At 50.9% G+C, this 10548-nt stretch overlaps 1 protein-coding gene across 2 annotated transcripts; it reads left to right on the plus strand.

Moving 5' to 3' along the window:
* Positions 1–262: 262 nt before the first annotated feature.
* On the plus strand, positions 263–9631 carry LOC147086744 (uncharacterized). 2 transcript variants are annotated; one of them, XM_085978916.1, is made up of 3 exons: positions 263–1565; positions 4240–4416; positions 6407–9631. In XM_085978916.1, exon 3 carries the CDS (start codon positions 7707–7709, stop codon positions 8838–8840), a length of 1134 nt encoding a protein of 377 aa, XP_085835042.1. In that variant the 5' UTR covers positions 263–1565; positions 4240–4416; positions 6407–7706; the 3' UTR covers positions 8841–9631. The 2 variants fall into 2 exon arrangements, with proteins under 2 accessions (XP_085835042.1, XP_085835041.1); XM_085978915.1 differs by having other exon boundaries at positions 4240–9631.
* Positions 9632–10548: the final 917 nt, after the last annotated feature.

The following is a 10548-nucleotide window of genomic DNA, read 5'->3' on the forward strand; positions in this document are numbered from 1 at the left end:
CCGCACTGTCGGAGGGGTGGTACTGAGGGCGCGCCGCACGGTCGGAGGGGCAGTACTGAGGGAGCGCCGCACTGTCGGAGGGGCGGTACTGAGGGAGCGCCGCACTGTCGGAGGGGCGGTACTGAGGGAGCGCCGCACTGTCGGAGGGGCGGTACTGAGGGAGCGCCGCACTGTCGGAGGGGCGGTACTGAGGGAGTGCCGCACTGTCGGAGGGGCGGTGCTGAGGGAGCGCCGCACTGTCGGAGGGGCGGTACTGAGGGAGCGCCGCACTGTCGGAGGGGCGGTACTGAGGGAGCGCCGCACTGCCGGAGGGGTGGTACTGAGGGAGCGCCGCACTGTCGGTGGGGTGGTACTGAGGGAGCGCCGCACTGTCAGGAGGGGCGGCACTGGGGCCAATTTTTATCCTTCAATCAACATCACTAAAACAGATGATCTGGTCATTTTCACATTGCTGTTTGTGGGAGCTTGCTGTGCGCAAATTGGCTGCCGCGTTTCCTACATTACAACAATGACCACACTTCAAAAAAAAGTCCTTCATTGGCTGTGAAGCGCTTTGGGACGTCCTGAGGTGGGGAAAGGCGCTGGGGAAATGGGAGTTCTTTATTTATTTATTCTCTCGGCTTTCATGTGAATCTGCACAGACCGAGATTGGAACATCCCCTTCCTGATCCCGTGAGGCTTTGTTCCGCATCGGGCCGTTCATTCATCCAGTGAGCCATTGGATAGGCGTGGTGGGGGGGGTGGTAGACGCCCATTGTGACGTGGTCACGATCGGTGCTGACATCTAGTGGCAGATAGCCGAGCTGCAACAAGCATTATTATTGGTCATGGGCTCTCCAATTCAACGTCTCCAACTGGGCTCCTGATTAGACGGTTGACTGGATGGTCAGTTCTCCGATTGGGCGGTTGACTGGGTTGTCGTCTCCCCTATTGGATGGTTGACTGGGTTGTCGTCTCCCCTATTGGATGGTTGACTGCGTTGTCATTTCCCCTATTGGATGGTTGACTGGGTTGTCGTCTCCCCTATTGGACGGTTGACTGGGTTGTCAGTTCTCCGATTGGACGGTTGACTGGGTTGTCGTCTCCCCTATTGGACAGTTGACTGGGTTGTCAGTTCTCCGATTGGACGGTTGACTGAGTTGTCATCTCCCCTATTGGACGGTTGACAGGGTTGTCGTCTCCCCTATTGGACGGTTGACTGGGTTGTCAGTTCTCCTATTGGATGGTTGACTGGGTTGTCGTCTCCCCTATTGGACGGTTGACTGGGTTGTCGTCTCTCCGATTGGACGGTTGACTGGGTTGTCGTCTCCCCTATTGGCCGGTTGACCGGGATGATTGCGCCTTCTCCTGACGGTACCTGCAGCGAGCTTTAGGCACGGGATTGAGGTCCTCCCAACAAAGCCGCCCTCTGACCTTCGAAGGACGAGCAAGAAGAGTTGGGGCTGTTCTCGGAGGCGGGGGACAATGGACGCGGCTGACCTGTGACCTTTTTGCACGTTGCGGGCAGGTTCACGAACACGGCCAGAGCCGAGGACGGACGGAATTGGCCCAGCCCGCGGAGCGAGGTGAGTAGAACTGGCCCTCAGAAAAAAGTCTAGGCCTGCACTAAGAACATGAGAAACCGGAGCAAAGAGTCGGCCATTCGGCCCCTCGAGCCTGCTCCGCCATTCAATAAGATCGTGGCTGATCCAATCTTGACCTCAACTCCACTTCCCCGCCCGCTCCCCATAACTCTCGACTCCCCTGTAGCTTAAATGTCTGTCTATCTCCACCTTAAATATATTCAGTGACCCAGCCTCCACAGCCCTCTGGGGCAGAGAATTCCAAAGATTCACGACCCTCTGAGTGAAGAAATTCCTCCTCATCTCAGTCCTGAATGGGCGACCCCTTATTTTTTTTTAATTCATTGATGGGATGTGGGCGTCGCTGGCGAGGCCCAGCATTTAGTGCCCATCCCTAATCGCCCTTGAGAAGATGGTGGTGAGCCACCGCCTTGAACCGCTGCAGTCCATATGGTGTAGGTACACCCACAGCGCTGTTAGGAAGGGAGTTCCAGGATTTTGGCCCAGCGACAGTGAAGGAACGGCGATACAGGTCCAAGTCAGGATGGTGTGTGCGACTCGGAGGGGAACTTGGAGGTGGTGGTGTTCCCGTGCGCCTGCTGCCCTTGTCCTTCTAGGTGGAAGAGGTGGCGGGTTTGGGAGGTGCTGCCGAAGAAGCCTTGGCGAGTTGCTGCAGTGCATCTTGTAGATGGTCCACACTGCAGCCGCGGTGCGCCGGTGGTGGAGGGAGTGAATGTTTAAGGTGGTGGACGGGGTGCCGATCAAGCTGGCTGCTTTGTCCTGGATGGTGTCGAGCTTCTCGAGTGTTGTTGGAGCTGCAACTCATCCAGGCAAGTGGAGAGTATTCCATCACACTCCTGACTTGTGCCTTGTAGATGGTGGAAAGGCTTTGGGGAGTCAGGAGGTGAGACACTCGCCGCAGAATACCCAGCCTCTGGCCTGCTCTTGTAGCCATAGTATTTATATTTATATCCTGAAACTGTGCCCCCTAGTTCTAGATTCCCCCACGAGGGGAAACAGCCTCTCAGCATCTACCCTGTCAATCCCCCTCAGAATCTTATATGTTTCAATAAGATCCCCTCTCATTCTTCTAAACTCCAATGAGTATAGGCCCAACCTGCTCAACCTTTCCTCATACGTCAACCCCTTCATCCCAGGAATTAACCTCATGAACCTTCTCTGAACCGCCTCCAATGCAAGTATATCCCTCCTTAAATAAGGAGACCAAAACTGTACGCAGTGCTCCAGGTGTGGTCTCACCAACACCCTGTACAGTTGTAACAGGACTTCCCTGCTTTTATACTCCATCCCTTTGCAATAAAGGCCAACATTCCATTAGCCTTCCTAATTACTTGCTGTACCTGCATGCTAACTTTTTGTGTTTCATGTACGAGGACCCCCAGGTCCCTCTGTACCGCCGCATTCTGTAGTCTCCCTCCATTTAAATAATAGTTTGCTTTTTCATTCTACCTTCCAAAGTGGATAACCTCACATTTTCCCACATTCTACTCCAGTAGGATTTGGACAGGTTGGGTGATTGGGCAGAAGCATCTCAGATGCAGTATAACGTGGATAAATGCGAGGTTATCCACTTTGGTGGCAAAAACAGGAAGGCAGATTATTATCTGAACGGCAATAGATTGGGAGAAGGGGAAGTGCAACGAGACCTGGGTGTCCTTGTGCACCAGTCGCTGAAGGTAAGCATGCAGGTGCAGCAAGCGGTTAAGAAGGCAAATGGTATGTTGGCCTTTGTAGCGAGAGGATTCGAGTACAGGAGCAAGGATGTCTTGCTGCAGTTGTACAGGGCCTCGGTGAGACCACACCTTGAGTATTGTGTGCAGTTTTGGTCGCCTTATCTGAGGAAGGATGTTCTTGCCATGGAGGGAGTGCAGCGAAGATTCACCAGACTGATACCTGGGATGGCAGGAATGACGTATGAGGAGAGATTGGGTCGATTGGGCTTATACTCACTGGAGTTTAGAAGAATGAGAGGGGATCTCATTGAAACTTATAAAATACTGGCAGGCCTGGACAGACTAGATGCAGGAAGGATGTTCCCGATGGCGGGGGAGTCCAGAACCAGGGGTCACAGTCTAAGGATAAGGGGTAAGCCATTTAGGACAGAGATGAGGAGGAATTTCTTCACCCAGAGAGTGGTGAACCTGTGGAATTCTCTACCACACAGGGCAGTTGAGGCCAATTCATTAAATATATTCAAGAAGGAGTTAGATACATTTCTTAAGGTTAAAGGGATCAAGGGATATGGGGAGAAAGCAGGGACAGGGTACTGAATTTGGACGATCAGCCATGATCTCATTAAATGGCGGAGCAGGCTCGAAGGGCCGAATGGCCTACTCCTGCTCCTAGTTTCTATATTTCTAATCTGGCAAATTTTTGCCCACTCACTTAACCTTTGCAGACTTTGTGTCCTCCTGATAACTTGCTAACTGCATCCTGGTGTAAGATGGTCTGCGGGCGGTTCACGTACGTGCGGTATCGGTTGTGTTTTGGGTAGTGCTCGTTTCAACTGGCTGAGGTTTTAGACCCTTCCCGTCAGAGGGTGCTCTGAGCTGCTTTACGGCGGGGCCTGCGCCTGCGATTTTTCTCCCACACGGCGACGGGACGCGGGTCTGTGTCTGCTCCTGAAGTAAGGTGACTTTTTCTCTGTTAAACGCAGGACCGAGGACCTTTCCCCCCACGCCCCCCCCCCCCGAGTGTCAAGGCACCGATGGAGGAAGAGATGTATCACAAGACAACGCTGCCTTGCCCCGACAGGGAACAGTACCAAGCGAAACACTGCCGAATAATGTCTCTGTGTGTTGGGCAGTGCGACGGGGGCCTGGTCCATTGAGAGGTGTGATTCCGTCCACGACAGTGGGTGGAGCCTGAATGGGAGGAACTGATTCCTGGGATGGGGGGATTGTCCTATGAGGAGAGATTGACTGGGCCTATATTCCTTAGAGTTTAGAAGAACGACCGGTGATCTCATTGAAACGTATAAAATTCTTACAGGGATTGACAGGGTAGATACTGAGAGGCTGTTTCCCCCCTGGCTGGAGAGTCTAGAACCAGGGGTCACAGTCTCAGGATAAGGGGTCGGCCATTCAGGACTGAGATGAGGAGGAATTTCTTCACTCAGAGGGCGGTGAATCTTTGTGGAATTCTCTGCCCCAGAGGGCTGTGGAGGCTCAGTCGTCGAGTATATTCAAGGCCGAGATCGAGAGATTTCTGGAATCGAGGGATCAGACGGGAAAGTGGCGTTGAGTTCGAAGGTCAGCCACGATCTTGTTGGAATGACGGAGCAGGCTCGAGGGGCCGAATGGCCGACTCCCGCACCTATTTCTTATGTCGCCCGCTTTCTGCACGTACCGCGCCTTGGATTTTCATTTTTATTGACTTGCGCCGAGGCGAAGCACAGAGCTGCAGGGGCGGGTGTTTTTTTTGATGCCTTTGGTGTTTTTTTTTGAACAGATTGATTAAAATTTTGAGGCCCGTTCGTGGTCCGTAGGACGAGGCGAGGGGGCGGCCATTTTGTTACGCCACCCGAAAGCTAAGGATTGGTGTTAAAATTGTTTTTTAAACATTGCGCGCGTGTGTGTGTGTGTATATAGATATTTTACGTGGCTGCGACGTTTTATGTCGGGCAACAGTGTGTCAGGGAACCTTTTGTGAGACTTAATTTACTGAATTTTCCAGGTCGAAGTTCATCAGGGTGCGGCCTAACCGAGGCCTTTGTTTAAAGGGCCCCCCCCCCCCCTTGTCCCCTTTAGCTCCGGATCAGTTTGAGCGAAGACGCCGGGCGCAGGCCTGTGTGTCAGGAAGCGTTCAGTCCGTAAGGGGGAACCCCCGAGCTCCTGGTGGCCTGTCACTTTAATTCACCGCCCCACTCCCACTCGGACCTCTCCGTCCGCGGCCTCTTGCTTTGTTCCACGGAAGCTCAGCGTAAGCTCGAGGAACAGCACCTCATCTTCCGATTAGGCACTTTACGGCCTTCCGGACTCAATATCGAGTTCAACAATTTCAGATCATAACCTCGGCCCCTATTATATTTTTATGTTTTTTATCCACACCTTTGGTTTGTGCTTTTTCCTTTTTTTTCCTCTCTCTCCCACATGGCAACTGTCTCTCACTCTGCCAGTGCATTTCACACTTCATCTACAGCCATTGTTTGTTTCTTTACCTGTCCTATTACCATCTCGTCTCGCCTTGATTATCTCTTAATGTCTCCTCACCTCTCGCTGACCTTCCCTTTTGTTCTTTCACCCCCTCCCCCATTTCCCAGCCCCCAAACTTGCTTTTTAATCTGTTTCATTTCCTGCTTTTTTTTCTCAGTTCTGACGAAGGGTTTCGACCCGAAACGTTAACTCTGTTTCTCTCTCCACGCATGTTGCCCCGGCCGGCTGAGTTTTTCCAGCCTTTTCTGTTGTTATTTCGGATTTCCAGCATCCGCAGTATTTTGCTATTGTGCCAGGAAGCTGTTGGGTTAAGATTTTTTTTTTTTAATTAAACTTGTCGGGCCTGTTTCTGCGGTGGAAATCCGACATAATTGTCACGACTCTCTGGGAGGCTAACTCTGTTCCTGCAGTGCCTCCTTTCACCAACAGGGGGTGGGCGTGGGCGGAGTTATGCCAGACTAGCCCCACCCCCTCCCCTCCCCCTGTTGGCAGAAAGGCAGCACTGCAGGGGAGAGGGGGATAAAAATGATCAATTAAAGGGGCAGGCCCACTTAAAGGGAAGCGGACATTTTGGGGGGTATAAGGGGAGGCAGTAAGGCTCCTCCTTAATCAGGTAATCACTGACGTACAATCAACGAGCTAGTTAAATGACTGGTTCTGTTTTTTAAGATCTGGGCGTTGACCGAGGGACCCCGTCCGGGTGCCAATCTCCGTCGCCTCAAGGAACCGAGATTTTCGGTGCGTTCTTTTTTTCTTCTTGGCACCGTGTCGCGGGCCGGGACCCGGAAGGAAGCGGGCGTCGTATACCCGCGGAGCCTCTGGCGAGTCAGGCTCCTCGTCTTCATTTGCTCACCGACAATGTGCCGGGGTTTATATCGCCTTTTAAATAAAAGAGTTTTACGAAGTGTTTGCAGGAGGTTGAACGTTCTAACTTCTGCTATTAGTGTTCTGGTCAATCTTTGTAATGTGTTAGCTGCACTGGGAGTGTTTGATGGGGACAGTGTAGAGGGAGCTTTACTCTGTATCTAACCCGTGCTGTACCTGCCCTGGGAGTGTTTGATGGGGACAGTGTAGAGGGAGCTTTACTCTGTATCTAACCCGTGCTGTACCTGCCCTGGGAGTGTTTGATGGGACAGTGTAGAGGGAGCTTTACTCTGTATCTAACCCATGCTGTACCTGCCCTGGGAGTGTTTGATGGGACAGTGTAGAGGGAGCTTTACTCTGTATCTAACCCGTGTTGTACCTGCCCTGGGAGTGTTTGATGGGACAGTGTAGAGGGAACTTTACTCTGTATCTAACCCCGTGCTGTACCTACCCTGGGAGTGTTTGATGGGGACAGTGTAGAGGGAGCTTCACTCTGTATCTAACCCGTGCTGTACCTGTCCTGGGAGTGTTTGATGGGACAGTGTAGAGGGAGCTTTACTCTGTATCTAACCCCGTGCTGTACCTGCCCTGGGAGTGTTTGATGGGACAGTGTAGAGGGAGCTTTACTCTGTATCTAACCCATGCTGTACCTGCCCTGGGAGTGTTTGATGGGACAGTGTAGAGGGAGCTTTACTCTGTATCTAACCCGTGTTGTACTTGCTCTGGGAGTACCTGAGATAGAAAGGTCTTTATGTACCTGCACAGACAGCCCTTACTTTCACAGGGAAGCTCTGATTCAGGTGGAATTTGAATGGCTTGTCCATTCTGTCTGTCTGTGCTCAGATGTTGCATGGGACAGTATTCCTGTTTGGGTCGAGATCAGTGTGATTAGTGGGACTAATGGGAGAGCTCTTTCAAAGAGCCGGCACGGGCACGATGGGCTGAATGGCCTCCTCCTGTGCTGTACTATGGTCAAAGCCAATTGTTTGTGTTTTTCACCGTTACCCAAACCCTGTGTAGCCACCTTAGTTTGAGGAACTGGAGAGGGTGTAACCAAGCACTGGGGTTCATTTCTGGAGGGGTAGAATTGAAAAACCAGGATTTTATGTTAAACTTGCACAGAACCTTGGTTAGACCACACTTGGAGCACCGTGCACAGTTCTGGTCTCCATATACCTTGGTTAGACCACACTTGGAGCACCGTGCACAGTTCTGGTCTCCATATACCTTGGTTAGACCACACTTGGAGCACCGTGCACAGTTCTGGTCTCCATATACCTTGGTTAGACCACACTTGGAGCACCGTGCACAGTTCTGGTCTCCATATACCTTGGTTAGACCACACTTGGAGCACCGTGCACAGTTCTGGTCTCCATATACCTTGGTTAGACCACACTTGGAGCACCGTGCACAGTTCTGGTCTCCATATACCTTGGTTAGACCACACTTGGAGCACCGTGCACAGTTCTGGTCTCCATATACCTTGGTTAGACCACACTTGGAGCACTGTGTACAGTTCTGGTCTCCATATACCTTGGTTAGACCACACTTGGAGCACCGTGCACAGTTCTGGTCTCCATATACCCTGATTAGACCGCACTTGGAGCACTCTGCACAGTTCTGGTCTCCCTATACCTTGGTTAGACCACACTTGGAGCACTATGCACAGTTCTGGTCTCCATATACCTTGGTTAGACCACACTTGGAGCACTGTGCACAGTTCTGGTCTCCGTATACCTTGGTTAGACCACACTTGGAGCACCGTGCACAGTTCTGGTCTCCATATACCTTGGTTAGACCGCACTTGGAGCACTCTGCACAGTTCTGGTCTCCCTATACCTTGGTTAGACCACACTTGGAGCACTATGCACAGTTCTGGTCTCCATATACCTTGGTTAGACCACACTTGGAGCACTGTGCACAGTTCTGGTCTCCATATACCTTGGTTAGACCACACTTGGAGCACTATGCACAGTTCTGGTCTCCATATACCTTGGTTAGACCACACTTGGAGCACTGTGCACAGTTCTGGTCTCCGTATACCTTGGTTAGACCACACTTGGAGCACCGTGCACAGTTCTGGTCTCCATATACCCTGATTAGACCACACTTGGAGCACCGTGCACAGTTCTGGTCTCTATATACTTTGGTTAGACCACTTTTTGAGTACTGGGCACAGTTCTGGTCTCCATATTATCAAAAGGATATAGAGAAGGTGCAAAGAACTGAGATGTTATAATTATCAGGAAAGATTGAACAGGCTGGGGCTCTTTTCTCTAGAAAAGAGAAGGCTGAGGGGTGACCTGATCGAGGTCTTTAAGATTATGAAGGGGTTTCGATAGGGTAGACGTAGAGAAGATGTTTCCACTTGTGGGGGAGACCAGAACTAGGGGCCATCAATATAAGATCGTCACTAATAAATCCAATGGGGAATTCAGGAGAAACTTCTTTCCCCAGAGAGTGGTGAGAATGTGGAACTCGCTCCCACAGGGAGTGGTCGAGGCGAATAGCGTCGATGTATTTAAGGGGGAAGCTGGATAAACACACGAGGGAGAAAGGAATAGAAGGAGATGGTGATGGGGTGAGATGAAGAGGGGGGCGGGAGGAGGCTCGTGTGGAGCAGGAACACCGGCCCGGAGCAGAGGGGCCGAATGGCCTGTTTTTTGGGCTGTAAGTATTTAGTAACTACAGGAAAAGGTTGACACTCTCCCAAAGGCAGAGGTACGGAATTAAATTGTTTTAATTTTCTTGTGTTGGGGCGGGGGTTGGGGCGAAACGCAGACAATCTTAGCAAAAAAAAGAGTTGACCTTGTTAATAATTTTCCTAGGTGATGTATTCTTATGCTGTCGATGTTTTCTAAGCGAGATTCCTATTTTGTTGCTGGATTTTGATGTACGGTGGGATCGTTCTGATTTCTGACCCTTTTCTGGTCCTCAGCACCTCTCGGCCAGACTTTTATATTTTGCCCGTCACTGCCTGGGTCATGTAAATACATATATATTCTGATAGATTGAAAATAAAGATATCTCTTGTAATCTGTTGTCAGTCACTGTATTTATTAATGTTTATGATTTACAGCGAGGGGCACCTGGTATATCAGAGTGTTACAGTGAGAGGTGTTGGGTATATCAGAGTGTTACAGTGAGAGGTGTGGGGTATATCAGAGTGTTACAGTGAGAGGTGTGGGGTATATCAGAGTGTTACAGTGAGGGGTGTGGGGTATATCAGAGTGTTACAGTGAGAGGTGTGGGGTATATCAGAGTGTTACAGTGAGGGGTGTGGGGTATATCAGAGTGTTACAGTGAGAGGTGTGGGGTATATCAGAGTGTTACAGTGAGGGGTGTGGGGTATATCAGAGTGTTACAGTGAGAGGTGTGGGGTATATCAGAGTGTTACAGTGAGGGGTGTGGGGTATATCAGAGTGTTACAGTGAGGGGTGTGGGGTATATCAGTGTTACAGTGAGGGGTGTGGGGTATATCAGAGTGTTACAGTGAGGGGTGTGGGGTATATCAGAGTGTTACAGTGAGGGGTGTGGGGTATATCAGAGTGTTACAGTGAGGGGTGTGGGGTATATCAGTGTTACAGTGAGGGGTGTGGGGTATATCAGAGTGTTACAGTGAGAGGTGTGGGGTATATCAGTGTTACAGTGAGGGGTGTGGGGTATATCAGAGTGTTACAGTGAGGGGTATATCAGAGTGTTACAGTGAGGGGTGTGGGGTATATCAGAGTGTTACAGTGAGGGGTATATCAGAGTGTTACAGTGAGGGGTGTGGGGTATATCAGAGTGTTACAGTGAGGGTATATCAGAGTGTTACAGTGAGGGGTATATCAGAGTGTTACAGTGAGGGGTGTGGGGTATATCAGAGTGTTACAGTGAGGGGTGTGGGGTATATCAGTGTTACAGTGAGGGGTGTGGGGTATATCAGAGTGTTACGTGAGGGGTAT

Source organism: Somniosus microcephalus, unplaced genomic scaffold (assembly GCF_052327205.1).
Source record: "Somniosus microcephalus isolate GS21.2 unplaced genomic scaffold, FLI_Smic_1.0 unresolved_chr7, whole genome shotgun sequence".
Classification (NCBI taxonomy): domain Eukaryota; kingdom Metazoa; phylum Chordata; class Chondrichthyes; order Squaliformes; family Somniosidae; genus Somniosus; species Somniosus microcephalus.